Source organism: Pagrus pagrus (assembly GCF_965226575.1).
Source record: "Pagrus pagrus genome assembly, chromosome: 15".
Classification (NCBI taxonomy): domain Eukaryota; kingdom Metazoa; phylum Chordata; class Actinopteri; order Spariformes; family Sparidae; genus Pagrus; species Pagrus pagrus.
In genome coordinates this window covers 19,098,774-19,118,921 of record NC_140199.1, presented here as the reverse complement: position 1 = coordinate 19,118,921, position 20,148 = coordinate 19,098,774, and the positions used below count along the sequence as shown (strand labels likewise).

Genomic DNA, 20,148 nt, shown 5'->3' with positions numbered 1-20,148 from the left:
TGTGATGTCTATGGTCTCAGATTCAACACTCGACGAGATGCACTTCCTGATTTACATGTATGCCTTTGTGAGTCGCAGCTGATGTGCCTGTTTGCAGGTGTGCGTGAGTATTCTTGTCAGCAGAGGCTATTTTTCAGTTTCCTCCTCCTGCGGAGATGTAACCATATTTTGGCTCCCTCGCAGTGACAGCTTGTGGGAATGCACATTGTAATAAAGCAATTTCCTGTATGCAAATGTCCTGTTTACACGTCCCTGCTCCAGTCATTGTCACTTGACAGATTGCTTGAATATGAGGAGAGCAGCTATACGATGAAAAATGAGAATAGTAAGACTTCAATAAAAAAAATCTATTGTGCCCGCTCTCGGCTCTAGACATCCTTGAAACTGATGTCACAGGGAAGATCTGGAGTTTCACACGACCGCACGCACACAACACATACAAATTACAAAACGATCAAGGCCACTATTCACAACAGCCCCATAACACTTGCTGATAGGGGAAGTGGTGGAGAAGCTCCTCCTTGATATAACGAGGAAGAATAATAGCGAGTGGAGCGATGAGGTATTGGGCAAGCAGCACGGGAACAAAGAGAGGTGTAAGTGAGAATTAGTGAGGAAGAGTGGGAGAGAGAATAGAGAGGGTCGGCATGACAGAGGAGTATTGAAAGCATTGAGACAGAATGGTCTCAGGCCCCAGTGTGATGGATTTGTCGTTGCCGCAAGATCCACCTGACTGTCTGTCTCTAGCAGTGAGGATGATGGGATGTTCTGAAAGCGCTCGAGCACACCTGCAGAGCTAATTCACAGCCTCTGATTCACTACTGCCATTCTGTACTGGCTAAATGCAAGTCTTTCTACCCAACGGGGTTATGCATTCCCTACATGGTGCAATCATATCAATCAGCATTTCCTTCTTTAAAGCACACTTATCAACTACTGTTAAACACATCTACACGGTGCAGCCTTGCTGGATAGAACATTTGGATTCACTCCCTTACACATGAGTGTCGAGTCTACAATCTCAGCACCGGTAATTATGTTATCTTTGAGTCCCTCCATGTGGAACATCTTAAAAGAGCTGTTGTTTTCATTCCGAATATGGTAAAAGCTTTGAACAAACACATGAGTTGAAAGATCGCAGCAGGTCTAGGCGAGCGTGGTGTCACGAAACAAAACAAAACCTGTCTGCTGCATTCCAGACATCGAGTGGGAATGTCACTTTATTTAGCCACTTGGTCTATAATAGGATTAGCATCCTCTCCAGCCCACACATGCACAAAGAGCGGTGATAAAGGTGGCTCTGACCCCAGACGTCAAAGAGCACACGAGCGGCGAGACACCGTGATGAGCAAAAGCACTTGGGCTGCCATCCCGATGCGTGCTGTGGTAGCCTTCTGGAACGACCCCACATTCAATCCAAGGCTGACCTCTGGCTCCCTCATTAGCAACTCATTGCATCGCGGTAAACAATAGTTTTCCTCCTAATAATGTAGCTCTCAAAACTTTTCTGATTACGTTTTGTGACAAGCGCAGAGCCTGTTGTTTAGTTTCCTCTCTGCTCCCAGTCATGGAGAGAAGCAGAGCATTTATCCACTGACAGCACTTGTAAATGGCGAGAGTGATAACTGGAGAACAACGGCTCCAGATTCTCATCTCGGAGCACTAATATGATGAGACGGGTGCTGGGTGCATGGGGGGCAGGCGGTATAATTAAGGTCTCTCCCCAGAATGTAATCTTTCAGGGAAGAGGCTGGGCGGGGAGCGGGACAGATGACGGGAGCACAGGGAGAACAAAACACTCTCCATCTGGGAGCAGCGAGATGAAGGCCTGAGAGCCGGTATTCCGTTGGGGAGATGTGGAGGGAAAAGTGAGGTAAAAGGGAGGTAATGCTAGGCTGCCGAAGCCAGCCAGCCTCTTTCAGCTCCCCAGCTATTAAACTCAATCCTCCGTGGAGCCCCCATCAGAGCTGGTGACTGCTCCTGGCCCCCGAAAAAGATGATGGCGTGAAAGGGGGAGGGAATTGAAAGAGAGACAGAAATGCGAGTGGGAGCGGAAGATAATGGATGTTTGTTTATTTCACATACAGAATTGAGGAGCAGTAGCCAAGGACGATCAGTGGTTGCTATGCATCCCTGAATTTTTTAGTTCTTGCTCTCCCTAGGACTGTTATTACAGTCAATCAAATCTGGCATTAAAGTCTCATCAGAATATCAACAATTATGTAAAATATCAGCCTGCTGGTTCACTGACAAGACGTCTAACTATTCCAATCCTATTAAGGCAATCCATAGAGAACCTGACACTTGTTTTACCAACTGTCTGCATAAATTCTCACCATTAATCTCCCAAATGGCCACGTGGGTGCATTGAATTTGCTTACATCTAAAAAGGTGTCACCCAAGCCTGACAGGTCCTTATACTACTGCTTCCAGGAGCAAGATATCTTTTGCTGCAGATGTTTCTGAGGGTACACAAGGTAGAAAAGCTGCCTAGGTCTACACAGGTGGTCATTAGGTAGGTGGTGATATTTTTGGTTATAGATTTCTAAAAGGAGACCTTGGAAAACCACACATATCAATCCATTAGCTAGTTCAACTCAAACCAGCAATGGCTAACAGATTAAACGTCATGATACATAATTAATTATATGCAGACCAGTTAATTGGAATTAAACACACATACCTTGGAACATGACAGACATTTTCTTCTTGTAGATGGCAAAGTCGGTCTCGAGGAAGACACAGAAAATGACCCGTGTGATCTGCACGGAAAGAAAAAGAGGAGGAAGAGAAGTAAGTTTACAGGCTCACTGCAAAAAGGAAAGGTATCTCTGGTGAATTCCATGACAGCAAAACTAACTGGACAAATTTAGATCTGACGACAGTCGTCTGTATCAGCAAGAGACAATCACAGCCATTGAGAAATCTAATTAGTTACCCTCACAATCAAGACCACCCAAAGTAAACCCTCCGACAGCTTTTAGAGAATATTACAGCACATTACATCAGAATGAGCATTATTGAGCGTGTGGATCGGTTAGGGCAGAGCAATCCGCCTCAGTATCACACAAAGTGCAACGACATGATGTTGCAACATTTAAGATGAGCAAAAGAGAATATTTTTTAGAAGGATTGAAAATTACAAGAGAAAATGGCAAATAAATTATTTTACTCTGCTATTCAGGATCATAAAGCGATGATTACTTACTATCACATAATGTCAGTACACTCAATATTGAAAAGAAAAAAACTAATTCTGAAATTGAAAACAACATGATTGTAATTATTAGATTGAGATTCACAAAACAGAGTAACAGCAAGTTGAGTAAATCACAACTTTGGAGCAGTTAGGTGGTCGACATGAACTATAGCGTCCTATCTGTTGATCCCAGATAGACATGGAGGCGACAAGGAATTCACTTCTTAACCATGTTGTAAAGAAATCTATGTGCTGTATACGATGACTGCTAAGAAAAGTAAAAGTCTGACTGCTACAGTGTGTTTGTGGAAAAGGTCTATAAAATTCAATTGGGGTGAAGTCAGAGATATTCATAAACCTCTTCACAAAACAAAACCTTAAAAGCTAAAAAATGTTCTAATAACTATGGATGACCTGGCTTTTTGTATTTGCTCCCGATGCTCCCAGAGCCCCTGAACACCACTGTGCACTCTTCACTTACTCCAAGCCCAGAGGAATCATTTGTGCATTATTAGAAAGTGGTAGCTTCACAATCTGAAACACTGTTGCAGTGTTGGCATTATGTTGTTTGTACAGATAATCGTCATTTAATGTGCTTGCAATACACAAAGTTAGCTTAGGTTTGCTGTTGATGCAGCACAGCAATGGCTGCCATAAGATGATGATGATAAAGAGCTGAAATTTACTGACAACTTATAAACACCTCCCTCCAGTATTACCAAAAGAAACACATTAGAAAGCAGACACTTTGAATGAGTTCACTGGCTCTTAGTCTTGACAAGGAGTTTATAATGACAAATTATTACATATTAATTAACTTCCAGCATATTTGAGTTATTTTATCTCTGTTCGTTGGCTCAGAAGAAATCTGACAACCATTTTGTTTTCACCCTAGGGGAAAATAAATCCTGACTACTTGAATGATTTTGGCCCCAACACAGAAGTGGATGATAAAGTTGAAGATCATTATGGTCTCTGGTACTTTCAGTATCCCAGACATACCACATAAACCAATCAGCCAGAACATTAAAACCACTGACAAGTGAAATGAAAAAACAAAGATCATGTCATCGCAGTGCAATGTTCTCATGGGAAGCCTTGGGTCCTGGCACTCATGTGGATGCCACTTGAGATGAATCAACCAACCAAACAGAGTTGTAGACCATGTACACCTGCTCATGGCAACAGCACTCCACAATGGCAGCTGTCCCTCATTAGGACAATGCGTCCTGACACACCACAAAAACAGCTCAGGAGCATGACAGAGCTGAAGGTCTTGACCTGGCTTCTAAGGTCCCCAGATCCCAAAAGCATCTGTGGGACGTTTTGGATCAAGCCCATCAGTGGCATCTACATGAATGCCAGGGCCCAAGGTTTCTCTGGAAGAACATTTGATTGCAACAAGATGATCATTGTTATTCATCTCACCTGTCGGTAGTTTAAATGTTTTGGCTGATTGGTGTATAATTGTATGTAAATAATGTGCAGGCATTTTACCTATTTAATTTTGTTTGACAAATTTAGCAAATCCTGCAGATAGCATTCAAGAAACCATGATTTTCTTCAGCTCTGCAAGTTCTTACTGTGAAAAAGTCCTACTGTAAAGAGCAGATCTATACTTGGTTTATAAACACTGACATAAAGCTATGTGCACATGCTGTATACTGTAATAATGTGTCTAAAAATGTCAAACGCAGAGCTGTTAAAAGACTGCAGAGAAAGAGGTCACCTCTTTCACTTTCACCCTTCTCCAGCGCAGTCTCAGATTTGCAGGCATCAGTCACAGTCACAGAGATGCATTACGCACCAGGCAGCAGATAATCGCTTGACTGAATAATGGCAATTTTACACAACAGCCGTAATGGTGGCTATCCACCCCCTATCCTCCACCTTGCAGGATAGTGATGTTATGGTGGAATAAAGGGAGCTCACCAGCTTTAGCCCCATTCCTGGCCCTGCTTAACACAAGGATCAGATTCAAAGAGGCACCCTTCTGGTGCTCATACAGACATATATCTATTAATAGTTTATGATCCGTGCTTTGGAGTAAATGTTAGGAGCTGCATCCAGGATGGTAACATTTTATTTTGCTAGATGTCTTGGGGGAGCTTTGTTCATAAAGTGTAGACTCACTCTCTCAACCCCTTAACCCCGACCAAATATGAAAGAAAGCTTTAAGTCTCCTTTGAAGTCTTGGGCTCGCTGACAAACAGATTGTGTGAAAAGTGATAATGCGCCAAGATAGTGCATACCACTGGGTGGTGGGAGGCCACAGGACAGCAGCTCCCCAGGAATTTCCATTACTCTTTTATGGAGCTCCATTCTAAAACTGACTGCCCACTGTGAAACAGGATGAATCATGAATTCATGCATTGAAACACACAGAAATGCCAGTGCGTGCACATGTAGACACACGCAAACACACACACATGCAAAAGTGATGTTGATGTATATTTCTCCTATGTGTGTATAAAGGAAAGGGGAAATATTACTCCGAGCTGTCCTCAACCAAAGCAAACAAAACAGAAAATCTACAGTAAGTACCCATGTCAGTGTTTCTCAAACTTTTACAGCCCTGTACCCCTTCAGACATTCAACCTCCAGCTACGCACCCTCCTTTGAGAGGACACACATAACCCTGCGATGTTTGGCTGAATTTCTGAAAGTCCTAAATCGTTTTCCACACACAGTCTGTACTTGTTTTTTGTTTTCATGCTTGTCAAAGCTGAGAACCCACTCTCACATAAGTACATGGTGGCAAAGGGCACCAAAGCCTTGACAGCGCGAATGGCCTGTGCAGGGTACGCTGTGCACAGTCCTCCTATCGAGAAATCTAGCAGAGACTTCTGAATTAATTCAATCTTCATGGATCCACTTGTTGGGACATCAATGAGGCTCTCCTCTTCAGATGCTGGTAAGGCAGCAGGCACAACAGAAAAGGGATATTGAATCTGACTGTCCGTCTTGTCTGTTGCAAGGAAGTACCTGCACCGTTGTTCAGCCAGCTCACTGAGGTGGGTTGTTATGTTGTGTTAGACACTGTCACACCAAGTTGATTCGCATACAAAAAGCCATGCAACAAAGGAGAGAGCTCTGTTGTTCATGCAGTCTAACCAGAGGTCCAGCTTATCAAAGTCTCAATTTTATCTTGTATATTGAAAATGGCCATGGAGAGAGCTCTGGGACTCCAAAATAAAGTCCACTCAGGTGAGAAAAAAAAAAATCACCCAGATAAGCAAATCATGCAAGAAACTCTTCATCATGCAAATGGTCAGAAAGGGTGAAAATGATGGTCACTAAGGAAAAATCTATAATGTTCATCTTTCAATTCAGAGAAACAACTGTCTAAAAATTTGCAGGTAGTAGTTAGCTAGGGAACAACTAGAGACTGCTGTTGTATTTGCAGATTCGTCGGGCCCGTCTTCCGTGAAGACAGATATTCACCCGACCTGGCCAATGTTGGGCTGATGACAATTGCTTATATCAAATATGGGCTGGGTTTGATACAATGACTGACAGAGAAGCGTCAACAGTCCAGTCACAAGTCACAATGTGTTGCTACTCTGATTGGTTGTAGGTCTATCCAGTTGCGTGAGGTCTGTAGGTCCATCGAGGCTCACGAAAATCAGATCAGACTGTCAAACTAGGCACTGCTGATCAAAAGTATGAATTCAAATTTACAGCCTATTTCAGTTGTTTTCAGAAGCACATTTTATTGTACTGTTTAGCTGTAATATGAGATCATTTGTGACGAGGCCACCATTGTTTTCCTGGCTAAAACAGACCAAACATTGCCCCAACTTGCATGTGCAGGTAGTAGCGGTTGGTGTTTTTTTGGCGATTCACTCTTTTTAAATATGCGCCCATTTTTTCAGGCAGTGACTGGAATTCTTTGGCAGAGTAAATTTTCCACTGAACACTGAAGGGTTGACATGAGTGTGTTTTCAACAATGCGTCAGAGCTATTCAAACTATTTAAGATTGAATGTCTATTTATATGTCAGTTTGAAAATGTAGTTGGACTGTGTGACTTTGACACTGCACCCCTAAGTCCCTTCACACATTCCAGTTTAAAAAAACAGTGATCCATGTCATGTAGACTCCTCCACAGCTCCCTCTCTGTCAGTCTCTTTGTCTAGTTTCTCTTACAGCATGCCCACATTCTGCAGAAGGCTGGGTAAAGTTCTTTTATGCTACAGATCAGAAACACATTGTATGGTCTATGACAGATAGCAGCCAGACCAGGTTGCCAAGTAAAAACCAGAGATGCCAGTGTGGAACATTGACATTCTGTCTGCGTCCAAACAAACACAGTTGGCCATGGTTTCTTAACATTATGAAGAAGAATGAAACACAACAAAGAAGGTGATCTGCGACTTTTTTCTTTGTAAAAGTAAATTCCCCCGGTCTGTACTTAAAACAGTTTGTTCTTTCAAAGTCAACCAGAGACTGCTTATCTCCCCCATGCACACATACAGTACTGAATAGTCATAGAAGAAGAATCCATGAATAGTTGGAGAGCATTTCTTGAATAGTAGCCTGAAGCAAAATCACAAGCGCCAGTTTTTAATCGTATACACTTTAAAACACATGGTTTGGGAGCATGTTGATTAATGATGACACACAAAATTACTATCTTTCACACCTACTATATGTAGATACCTTTTGTGATGATAATATATACAAAACAAAAGAAAAGACGATACACAAACTGGCATGTATATATTATATTGGTGCCCCAGGGGGAAAAAAAACAAACACAACGTAGTCTTTTAGCCAATTAAGGTGAAAGTGAGCATGATTTAAATGAGCACTGCAGAGCAAAAATATATTACTAAATACTTTATTATACTAGATTTTCAAGAAGAGGCCCAGGTGTGTGTGTGTATGTATGTATGTGTGTGTGTGTGTGTGTGTGTTGAGTTTGCACCCCGCAGCCACCAAGGTTGAAAAAGTTAATGGAAGACTAATTAGAAAGCTGGGATCACGGCATGCTAGTCTGCCTAGTCATTACTCATCCCTGATTGGAGGGCCTTTGCCAAAGGGTGAGCACAATATGATTGGGTCCCCTGGTTGCATATAGGCGGGATGGTCCTCTTGACAGAAATATGTTCTGCACAATAAGGTGTGAGACTGTGTAGTTGGCTTGACCTGTCGCTCTTTGGACCTGTACTTAGTGGAGAAAAAGCCAAATTAGGGAAAAGCTAAGTATTCAGTTGACTTCACGAAAAAGGACATCAAAAACATCAGACGTTTTTTCTGACATTCCTTTAATTAATTAAAAATCAAAGTGATATATGGAGTGATAAACTTGAGCAACTCAGCTGAATTTCAACAGAGCTGCGAGGGCCATTTTTAAACTTTCTATTGCACCGTGAAGACATTCATTTAAGGTGCAGACATTATTCGTCAACGTCAGCGGTAAAATAATGACTGATGCAGGTTAAAGATCTCATTTCAATTATTACATTTAAACATTCTGCGGAACACTTTGTTCATCCGCCCTAATCAATTCAAAACCAATGCCTGTTAGTTGTAATTGACTTATGAATATATGATCAGACTAATTAAAATGATAATGCCAGGGGTGCAACCTATGCCTTTGTAACTCATTTGCATGGCACAAGAAATGTAGAGAAACAAGTGGAGTGGTTGGCTCTGTCAGTCTGTAGCAGATACACGAAGCCTCAGTGTTAATGAGTAGCATGAAACAACATGAACGTGTCCTTTACTCAAATCTCTTGTCTCATGAAATACTGTATGTGATTTTTAATTGGTGTGTCTGTGGCTCATCATTCTGGTGCAGGGCTCACCAGGTGCCCCAGACTCCTACTGGCTGGCTAACAGATGAGCTGTCATAGCTGGCCACCCATGCCCATAATTACATTGGGGGCACTGCCAGCAGAACCTGACGTGCAGGCACAACGCACGCACTTTTGCTACTTGCATTTCCTTCTTGATTCTGTCACAAACAATAATAGGGACAGGTTGCCCTAGCATGTCTGCTCCAGCTGGAGCCCAAACCCAGGGGAGATCTGTGTCTATGTGTCCTGTGCTGCCTCGTTACCGAGGCACCAGCTCTTACACGATCCTGAATGGCTGCGTCCAGATGGACAGCAGCGACAGGAGAGTGATATTTAGTATTAACACTGGCTGAAATTATTCATTAATTTGCTTTATTTGCTTATGGTGAAGGTCGTAGTAAGTAAACACTAGCATGCATTGGACCGAAGGGAACCTGGACAGCATCATAGTGGCTTGGCGTAATGAACCGACACATGAGTATCATACGCTCACACATACACATATCCAGTTTGTTTTGTTTATGATTTTTTCATCCCTGACATGACATATGAGTGTTGTATGTGTGATCATGCAGTGATAGTACATGTCATTGTTCGTGAGATTGAATAATTCCAGCAAATTATTCCTGAGCCAGAAATATATCCCCATAAAACACAGCCTTCGAGCAGCATCATCAAAGCCATAATCAGGGAGCGCTTTGTTGTCAGCAGCGCTGGATTGGATAGAGGGTTCACTTTGAGGCAGGTGGACCATATCCAGGCCTTATTACTGATGTAATTACACACACCTGCGTCCCCCTCACCACTGGTACACAAAGGCTGCAGCTTGGAAAAGCATAGAAAAACTCTGCTTGGATAATGACAGGCATCTATAGTCATAGCTATGTAAACACTGAAACACACACAAACATTCGTAGATCCTCTCTGACCACGATGGCACAACCTCTCTGTCCACAATGCTGCTTAAAATCTGACCCAAGACATCCGTCGTGTCCACCAGATGTAGGGATTATGCTGGTGGCAGAGCTGACAGCGGCAGCCAGACACTGGCACTGGCAGCGCGGGTGAAGCTGTGAGCAGCTCCTCCGTTTGACTTTGATTGACCCTGTCTGCCGAGAGAGCTGCAGCTCCACCTGCAGCAAGCTGGTGAATTATCATTTCAAAGAAGTGCCCAGAAAAGGTTATCCCTTTGAACAAAACGCCTCCATCCATACATCAAAGGAGAGGCCTGACATCGGGCTTTGAGGAGGCATGGTTACGACCAAAGCCTGGAAAAAAGTGCTGAGCTCAAACTCTTACTTTCCCAAAGCCGGCCGACATTAGATGCTCACTATATCATGATAAGGGCAATAGGGTAGTCAATGGAGTCAGCTTAATATTGCTAACAGACGACAGATTTTTGTAAATGCTTATGTACACAATTATGCATGAGTGCTCAGAACAGTGTGACTAAATAGAAGTGATAACAGTCTGGTAAGCTGCCTGGTGATTTCATCAGTGTAAAACATCACCATGCTGCTTCTGAGGCCGTATGCAGTGCAGAATATAAAACATTTTGACAGGAAAATGCTGCCTTGCTAGATTGGGAAAAATCCATGAGATAATATATCAGCAATTTGTATGTTAATTCAACAAATGCTGTGTGCGCCGTACATTTTTTACACATTAGAGCTGAACAAATAGTTCCTACTGTATTATTCAGGCGTCATTGCTGCATGGCATTGTAGACAAAAATTGGAGTACAGCAAGCTTGAGGCATCTAGCATTTTAGCTCACATTTTCAAAAATTGTTCACTCAAAGTGAAAGAGACAGCATTTGACTTTCACAGGCTTTGAGCCGTTCCTGCCAGCTCTCGCTGCCAGCAGCAGAAGCACTGTGCTATCTGATTTGAAAAAAAAAAAAAAGGCAGACAAGGTTTCAGCAGGAAAAACGCACAATTCATCCCTTGTATTTCATTTTATACCATTTTCATATTTAATCTTTCTGAAAGAGGGGGGCAGGCTCTATGGATTTTAAAATCTCCACTAAATTTTTCCAATAGGAGCCCTGAACACAGCAGCTGAATCTATTCTAAAGTGGCTGTTTTACCTCTGCAAGGCTGTTCCACCAGAGTCAAGGAAAAATGTCAATAACTTCCCACAGGAACAGTAGCTGACATCAACTAAATGTTTGGTAGTACATAACCAGTGACAGTAATGAAAATCCTTCCTCACCGACTTGTGAGTACCTTAGAGGAGCTCTAAGGGAAATGTCAGTACCGCCAGTGCCTCCTGAGATTTGAGGTTCATAATACTAGAGCATCTTTCTGGCATGTGACCAATGGTGTGCTAGACTCCACTGACAAATTTGTCAATTAATATGGATGGTCAAATAATTATAATGATGGAATACGTGCGTTGAGTCTATGGGGAGTGGTGTGAGCGTGAAGGATTGGGCCATTTTCTCATCATAAAGATGAGAGGTAGTGCAGCTGCGGACGAGGTCAGAGGGGAATGATGAAGGAAGGACTAATATGAGGGCTGTATCTATGATCCATGGCTGCATTGGTAATGATCTGACCTCTGGACAGCCCAATGGCCTACAACAACCTCTGCTGATGAGGCATGTGTGTGTATGTGAATGTGAAGGGAGGGTTCCTGTGTTAATTTGTTCAAACATACAAGAAATGTACAAGGTCCAAACTTAGTGTTAGGCTTAAAAAAAGCAACATAGTACTGTCCTTCAGGCTCGGAGTCCGATATACTAATGGATGTCTCTGAGTATTTTAAAATCACGTTGAATGCTGAGCTTAATTAACTCATCTTTCAACAGCTCAGTTCATAGATGCCTGTAGAAGGATGAGGAAATCCTTGAAAAAGATGACGAATAGCAGAAATAGCAGCAAATTTGATATGGAGACCAGATACTGTAGTCATTTCTTTATTGTCAAATGAAATTAAGCAATCTATCAATCAAGAACTCATTCCAAGGTGATGAAAACACAATGATTCTCATTTTGAGGTGATTATACACTAATAAAAATATAATTATGAATATTATGTTCCCTTTCTGCCAATAGAGCCCTCTAAATCCTTCACACTGGAGAACCAGTGTGCCCATTGCCATTAATGAAAATGTATGTAAAATTACCTTACGCCTATCCCAGTCTAGCCCAAACTAAATTTAAATTTAATTTTGTTGAACTATAGTATGAAGACATGATTTGGGGATCATTTGAAAGGTTACAATCTGAGCCTACAGATGACCTGTAACTGCCCCTAGCTGGTCAGCCGGAAGGAACAATGGGTCCACATTATGTAGCCATGCATGGTGTAAGTCCAAATTTATTAACAATATCACTGAAAATGGACACTAAACACATATTTTCTCAGGAAATATCCAGGCACAAATGTATGACCTGAAAATGCCCTTGCTTTGGAGTAACAGGAGCTTTAAACTCATTATTGTTCTTTCTTTCTTATTTACACATATACAATAGTCAAAAACAAAGGTGGAAAGACAACCTATTCAAAGAGCAAAATGCATAAAACCACTGAGCCTTTAAAAAAATATAAAAAATGACATTAGCCTAGTCGCGCTGCGTTTTGTTTGAAGATAAGAGAGCTTGCTACATTATCAAACAGATCCAGTACCTGAGCTATGCTGTAATCTGCTAGTACTAGTGGTGTGCATGTGTGCCCTCATGCACTTGCTGGTAGATCTTAAATGAAAGCAATATGAAGATCCCCTCATGAAAACATTGCACCACTTTGCTACAGTTTGTGAAAAACTTCACAGGGCACATAAATGTAAGATGAAACAAAGTACAATTTCACACTGAATTCTACAAACTTAAATGTGTGTCTCCAGAAGAAATTACAATCATAGCAAAAGTGGTATTTGAAGCTCTTAAGTTTCATGCTTGCTAGGATCAATCTTTCTCTGCACAAGTTCATCCCTCCTGTTGAGCTCCTTTAAAGCAACGGCCGGCCTTTGACACCTTTGCTGTGCGCCCAATTCCCATATTGACCACCAATAGGCAGTATTACATGTCAAGTTGAAGGATTGGTGCTTTGTGCGGATGTGTCAGGCTCTGTGTCTGCTCATCTGCTCTCCAGGATCACGCAGGGGTTGTCCTGCTCGGTTGTCAAGTCCACTAATATTTTCATTTTTCCTGTTTCTATTTAGTCAATACCTGCTCGAGTCTCTGGGAGGAGGCCAATAAGAGCCAACTCAGCCCTCGCTGACAGAGGCTGGTGTGTGCAGCCAGGTATAGACATCCTCTAAGCTGAAGCCGTTACGCCCAGCTCGTGTTGATGAAGTCATTACACAATGTGTGTTTCTCGCCAGATTGAAACAGTTTTCACACAACAAGGGCAAACCCCTTTAGGTCCAGCAGCAGAGACTGTATAGGGAAAACACTTCCAGACAAATGAAATCCATTGATGTGCACTAAAGAAAATAAAACAATACAAATGTCTCTTTTCTTCTTCTCAGATAAATCATTTTTGTGTCTTCCCTCGAGTGTATGCAGGATTTGGAGTAGTCAATGTGTGTCTCTGTGTGCTTCTCTGGCACGTCGGGCTTCTCCTTTTCAGCTGCATGTTTGCCCTGTCTGAGCCTGACTGGTTCTGAGGGGGTTTCCTGGGAGGAAATATGTGGTGTGATCCAGCCAGGTCCTCTCCAGTTTGAGTATTGCACGAAAGCTGCCAGACGAATGGGAATCCAATCACAGCTCCCTATGGATAAAATTGCCTGAACTGCATGCAAACCTGGATCCGGAGAGGCACGGAGGGGGCACTGGTGGCCTGTAATTTATCTACAAAAAGATGTCCACGTTTCTTCCACAAAAACACATGCTGAAGTTTTGTCTTGTGAATTCTTATTAACAATGCTCTCCTGCCTGCTAACCCAGCCAGTACCTGAACATGATAATGCAGATGAGTGGAAGAGTGTGTGGGCTGTAGTATTCCTTGCTACATGGAAATGCTTATAACTTTGCCTGTTCTCTAAAGGTTTAACCCACATGGGTTGTTTTTTTTTTGTGTTTTTTTTCGTGTGGAGGTTAATGCCAGAAGGTCAGGAGGAACACTCATTAGAAAGTACTCCGCTTCGAATACACTTTCCTCCAGTGGAAGCTATTACCTCTTTGTTACATTTACAACAGAGACCCTGCAAGATGCCAACACAATGTTCGCGCAGAGATATTAATGTTTTTTTCCTTTTCTTCTTGCTCATCCACTGTCTGCATTAGAGCTGGCACCGAACCCTCGAAGAAAAGGTTCATTAAAGCCCCTTTTTGCTTTCAAATCCAAACAGCGACACAATGAGCTGAGGAGCACTCATTATCTCAAGTTAAGAGATGGCCTTATTTTTTTCCATCTGCCATTTGCCACCCATATAGAGAGAGACGCACACACCAAATCTAAACCCTCTCATTATATTCCTAAAACCATCCTGTGATAAGAGGAATAGTAACTGCAGGGTTTAAGTGTCCTTAGGTCTCTTACAAGGCAATAAAATGGATAAAGAAATATCCCAAAAATTAAAGAAAAGTGTAAGTGAACAAGTGTTACAATGAGAAGGTGATCCTTTTCACATTAACATGCCACAATAGCCTCTGTGAGGTCATGGCAGATTTACACAGTGCTGAATAGGACGCAGGATGAGCGTAATGGCAGGAAATAAAAAACAGAAAAAACTGATCCTGAGAGCGATACCATATGGCTGTGTGGGCGACATCAAATGGGAAAGCGAGCCTCAAAGCAGAGGTGCTGTTTGACATAACTTACAAAGTGGAATGAAGATCTGATCTGGACTCTGTCAGATGAGTAAAACAAATTTACAACCTCTCGTTCAAGTGAGTCGTAGAGAGTGTCGGGGCTATTCATTCACAATGACAGGACGGCAGAAGGTAAAATGCTTTTGAGGGGCCACTGGATTAGGATTACCATGGAAGTAGGGGAAACAGTTAAACATTATAGGCCACATAAATCATTAATAAAATAGAGACAACATATTAGTATACTTGCTTGAGACGATTTCATGTTATAATGTGAAGGCAGAAAAAACAATGACAGAAGCCGAAGTACAGACAGGCACTGATGTTATTGTTGTAACTGGGCTGTAAGTCAAACACAGTTCTCACAGAGTGTACCAAAATCAGAGCCACTGAATGCAGTGATTAAGAAAAACTCGTCTGGTTCTGATTTCCTCTGTGTTGCTGGAACTGGCAGCAGCAGGCTGATAGGAGGTGCCTGAAGGTGTTTGCAGTGGAGATGGGAGGCTGATTAGATATTGTACATTGGAAGTGGCTCATGAGGTTTGTAGCAGGTTAATCAACTAAAGGAGAGTTAAACCATGGAGATTTGTGTAAATGAGTGTCACCCACTGTAGTCCGTACTTGTGTTTGATGGCAAACAGCTGTGTAACAGTAGATCTAGTCACTCAAAGGCCCAGTTACGGGCTGTTATATGATCATGACACAATGGTTACCTTTACAGCTGGACTCAACACGCACATCTCACATCTGGATATCTGGAGTCCATGAAATAAAAAGTCTAGCATGCACACGAAATCTGATATACCTTTCATAGATTGCTAGGGGCAGATTCTCTCTGATAATATTTATTTCTTATGTCATTTTTGCTTTGTGTATCCTACAGGATCTTTCTCTGACATTGCGTGACAACATTGCTGTCCACAGTACCTGCCTCCTGCTTGATTTACACATAAAAGCTTAATTGTGTTTATGTGTGTGCTATTAAATGTAATTTGGAGATTCTTGTCAGGTTAATGTAACCAAACGTGTCACTGGCAGCCTCCAGATCAACTATCATCTCATCCACAATCGGATTTGCTGCGTCTTTGCTCCATCCAAAAATAATCTGATTACCCTCTCTGGTGTTGATGCAAGGTGCAACGAGGATCAAAAATCGTGCATGGGGAATATCAGAAAATCAGGATTAGGGTTTGTAGTGGGAGGAAGAAGACTTCTAATTAGCAAAGCCCTGCAATGCGAGCAGTTCTGTTATATGCTGAGAGGAGACCAGAGTGCTGTCATGATGAATTCCTAAATCGTTACAAAAGCTCACAAAAAGCTCTTGGTTTGACTAATGGGAACAAAACACCCCACTGAACGACATGACCTCCCATTTTAGAGTTTAACACAAAGTTAAATGTAAGGAAAGTCTCAAAAAATAATAATGTATGATTAAAAGCCAAAGGAAGGACATTTTTTTTCATCATCTACAGTCTAGCACAGTCCTATCAGTGCAGTGAGGGACTGTGGAGAAAGCTAATTCTCCCCAGCCTCCCTGATTTGCATGATTTCTCCCAGAGACACTGTAATATGTCTTTATTAATGTCAGTGTCTTAATGCACGTCTGCGGTGCTGCACCTCAGGATAACACTGCATGCTCCCACTCCACAGGCCACTCAAAAAAACAAGGAGGGATCCCTTTAAGGACCTTAGAGCGCATCGATGCTCGAGACACAATTCAGTCTGACTGATCAGAGAGCTCATAAGAGTTGAGCGTTACTAAAATAGGCAGCACTGTGCTTTTCAAACAGCAACACACAACGAAAAAAAAAAGCATTCAAAAGATCCCCTGAGTAACAATAAAATTGCCAAAGTGGGTCTAATTAACATGATTAGTTGAAGAAAGCACTGTGCTCAACTCTTGAATATGAATCAAACCGTTTCACTTGTTGGCAAATCAGATAAAATCCTCTACATGAACTATAGTGCGGTGAGGTGCTTTTATTGGAATGCAGCGACCAAATTAGCGCAGCGTGCTGAGGTAGTCTGTGTCACGCATGATGGACGGTCACGGCGCACAGCTCCAAAGACTTCTCCAGCTTCCGAAACTCTCCACCAGCTTTCCACAACCATCCCAAGGAAGTCTCCAATCAATACAGTATCTGTTTCGCTCTGGCTGTCGCTTAGAAAATCAATGACCTCCCCATTTCTAGCACTGTTTTCCACACCGTCTCTTGTAAGCTTCCTTAAACTTGACTGGAACCGAAGCAAGTGCTGGTTATCTCTCAGCCTTGTACCTCTGTGACTATCCACAAGGGATGGGTGACACTTTGTTAATGCGACAACCGTGTAACACTGGGGACAGAGTGCTTCTGTAATTAATAATGCTAATCCAACATCGCTTTATATGTGCACTTAGAAAAAGACAAACAAGGATAAGTAGGAGAAGAAAACACACTGCAGAAAGGCTATGATAAACGAGCCGGCTCACTAAGTGACTAATACCAGGGGATAAGAGAGAGTATTTCCCCCCTGTTGTTAATACTTTAATAAACAAGGACATTCACTATTTTGAAAGTAATATATCCAGTCTAGGTACTAATTAATGTTCTTGATAAATTCGGACCGTTAAAGATGTGTCGAGGGACTAATTAGATCAGTGGAAGAGGAGTCGCTAAGCATGCAGTCATATCACATGGGACTGTGGAGTAAAGAGGGAGAGCACCCACTTTGTCATGTGGCGGAGACCCAGCCGGCTCAGTCTTAAGGAAATCCTCCCTGCTCCATCAACAGGGAACCACAGGTTAATATAATACCTTGAGATCCATAAGTAACGACCACTGGATAAATCAGTGGCACAATAATGAAATGTGATTCGTCATTAGGTGGCAAATGGGCACTTAAAACAGTGTCTGAGCTGTAAAGGAGAGTAGTGATGGGGCCTTAAAGGGAGAAGCAAAACATCAAGGTGGCGTGTTGGGACAGATCAGCTCCCAGTAAGCCTGTCTCAACCACACCTCTAACCAGGTCCAGGTGGACACTCTCGCTCTCTCCTCGCTGCCAGATCCTCAGAAGTGGGTCAACACAGCATCAGAGAGGGAAAAAATTCTCAAGGAGATACAGAATCTAATGCAATCGACAAACACCGGTAAAATTTATCTTTAAAGTCTTAACATACTCCATAAAGCCATCTCTCCAGGAGGACACGAACATGGAGGAGTAAAGCCCACACTGACCTTGTGACCTCTGGAAGTGCACTCCTATATTGCTATTCTGCATGCCTATGCTTTGACCTTTTCAAATCCCTCTTTAAAGGTTGCGTGTTCCCGTGTCTGTGGGGTACGCGGGCTCTGCAGGAGCAGCCGGCTGAGTGAACGCACCCAGGCTCTCCACGGAGTGACCTACAAAGCCATTGTATTAAAAGAACCGTATTTATCACCGCTCTCCACACCAATCTGCTCTACCTGCTGCACGGAGAACATAACCCTTCCTCAAACTCAAGTGCTCCTCCACTCAGTGCTTTGAAAAGCTTTTTAGGCACGACTGGCTAGTGGGATCTCTGAGAGGGAAGCCTATCGCTTGGCTGCTTTGAGAGGTGAAAATGGTATTCAGGAGCCACTGAAAGTTTAATCAGTCTGTGATATGTCTGTGCTGGGCAGTTTGAAACACAGTGATAAGTGCAAGCCAAGGCTGATTACTGATTACTATGGAGCTGTGCCAGTTTTATTGGAAAATCGGCATTCTGACCCATTTCACTGTTAAATTCATAAATGTCTCCACATCTAATAGGCATTTTTTGACAGACTGGTTGTATTAGGACTTTAACAAAGGTAAAGAAGACCGGAGAATGAAGGGTTAACCTGATGGTCAGGAACATGACCTTTCAATCTTTAGTTTTTTCATCTTTTCAGATAACGACAGGCAGCTGTCAGGATGGCAGATGATGAGAGTCTTTGGATTGACATGCACTCTACAGAAGGTTGTAGAGCACACAGGCAACAGTGAATTGTTAACCACACAGGCTAGAATTATCTATTCTGACACGTGTAGTAATCATCTCTATTGCCAGCCCCCGGCATGGTATCCTGGTGTGCTGTGAACAAATATGGTTTTCTGCCAATTTTGGATCCAGTGCAACAGAGCCTCAGTGTCCGTGCTCTACATAACCCACTTCAAAATGAGTAGCATGTTCATATAACAAAATTAAACAGTTAAAAAGAAAATATTTGCTGTTTTTTAAGATACAGCTGACCAGATATCATATGAGCAACTCTGATTTAGCAACAAAACAAACCAATTAGATGGAAACACTCTGTGACCAACAGTAAAAAGCCCAAGGCAAACAGAGCCACAAGTTCCCCGTAATTCCTGCAATAATCTAATTAAGATACTCACTGGAACCATGGCAAGCTAATTAGAGGGCTACGACACATTTGTACTCTAAACACTCGAGCGCTTTATCTTGCTGGGAAAATGGAATTATTTCCACAACTGCATCCCAAGTCTGATATCCTTTCTCCCCGGGAATGGTTTTGTTTTGCCTGTTCCTATCTCATCTGCTCATCTCCACTCCAATCTTATTGTTAATTCTTCCAAGGCAGACGCACAATGCAATTCCGTTTTAATGATTAAAAATAGAGGTTTCTAGAAAACATAAGTAGGTTAAATAAACAGTGGAAGTCAGGCGGGCATGAAATCACGGCAACATGGCTCTGTAGCAGATATTTATAGCTCAGAGTAACACTGGTGTGCTGTGATACTGCTCTCTCCACAGGGATGTAGCTGTGGCTCTGTTCTGACATACAGAGTATCAGTGTCCTACTGTCTGTGCGACCTAAGCATACAGAGGCACATGTTGACGACAGTACGCATACAGCGGTAACATGCTGTCCTGTGACCAAATCTTTAATTCATGCGCTGTGTCTGAGTCGGGTCCTCGTTTTGTTTTGGCCGACGACTGACTGTCTGATGGAGAGTTGGAGGGGTGGGGGTGTTGATATGGAGGTGTGAGATGGTTGGATGGGGTTAGGTGCATTTACAAATCGAGACAGGATGTGAGAATTTCAAATAGAGATTTTGCATTCCTGCTTTGCAGTGCCCGCGGGTCGGAGGGGTCAACAGCCAGCTTTGCTGTCGCAGCCCATGCTGCGAGCACAGGAAGAGAGTGGGTCAGTCTTTTATCACCAAGACATATTGAAAAGCAGCTGAGAAAAGATCACAGCAGCATGGGGGGAACGCAGACCCAAGAGGTATATCTCTCCTGCTTTCACTTCCTCAGATAAGAGCCTGACAGCACTTTCATTTCTTCCACTTGCTTATTTCTTATGATTGAGCTTTAATGGGTTTTGTGGATAACATCCCTTTTGTTTTTCACTGTATTTTTTCTAATTAAGATTCAGTCTGAC

The 20,148-nt window shown here is 42.5% G+C and overlaps 1 protein-coding gene across 3 annotated transcripts in view; it reads right to left on the bottom strand.

Moving 5' to 3' along the window:
* Positions 1-20,148, bottom strand: part of macrod2 (mono-ADP ribosylhydrolase 2) — a 427,221-nt gene that overhangs the window by 33,025 nt on the left and 374,048 nt on the right. For all 3 annotated transcript variants that reach the window (XM_084376185.1, XM_084376184.1, XM_084376183.1), the window contains exon 9: positions 2,684-2,762. In XM_084376185.1, coding sequence (XP_084232311.1) covers positions 2,684-2,762 — 79 coding nt within the window. The remainder of the gene's footprint in view (positions 1-2,683; positions 2,763-20,148) is intronic.